General features: G+C 46.7%; 1 protein-coding gene across 1 annotated transcript in view; it reads left to right on the plus strand.

Moving 5' to 3' along the window:
• Window positions 1-255, plus strand: part of LOC119591912 (protein ERGIC-53-like) — a gene marked incomplete in the record, with an annotated part of 12,371 nt that overhangs the window by 10,944 nt on the left and 1,172 nt on the right. Inside the window, 1 exon segment of the mRNA XM_037940666.1 lies at window positions 57-140. Coding sequence (XP_037796594.1) covers window positions 57-126 — 70 coding nt within the window.

Here is a 255-nt window from a genome sequence, read left to right on the forward strand (position 1 = left end):
GAAGACAAGGGTTAGAGAAAGCAAATGTATATCTAAATGTTCTCAATACCATTTAGAGGGAGCAGTGGGGACTCTGAGGGCTGCTTAGTGCGGTGGTTCTCATCCCGCCACGAGCACTTCCACTAGCGATTGCGGTGCTAGTAAGTTAGACAACCCGAATCCGGGGATATCGTGACGATAATCTTCCAAAAAGCCCTTTTGACTTTGAAGTAACTTGTCTGTGCACCCATAACCCCTGCAGATTTTTAGCCTGTA

This window comes from Penaeus monodon, chromosome 29, assembly GCF_015228065.2.
Source record: "Penaeus monodon isolate SGIC_2016 chromosome 29, NSTDA_Pmon_1, whole genome shotgun sequence".
Taxonomy (NCBI): Eukaryota; Metazoa; Arthropoda; class Malacostraca; order Decapoda; family Penaeidae; genus Penaeus; species Penaeus monodon.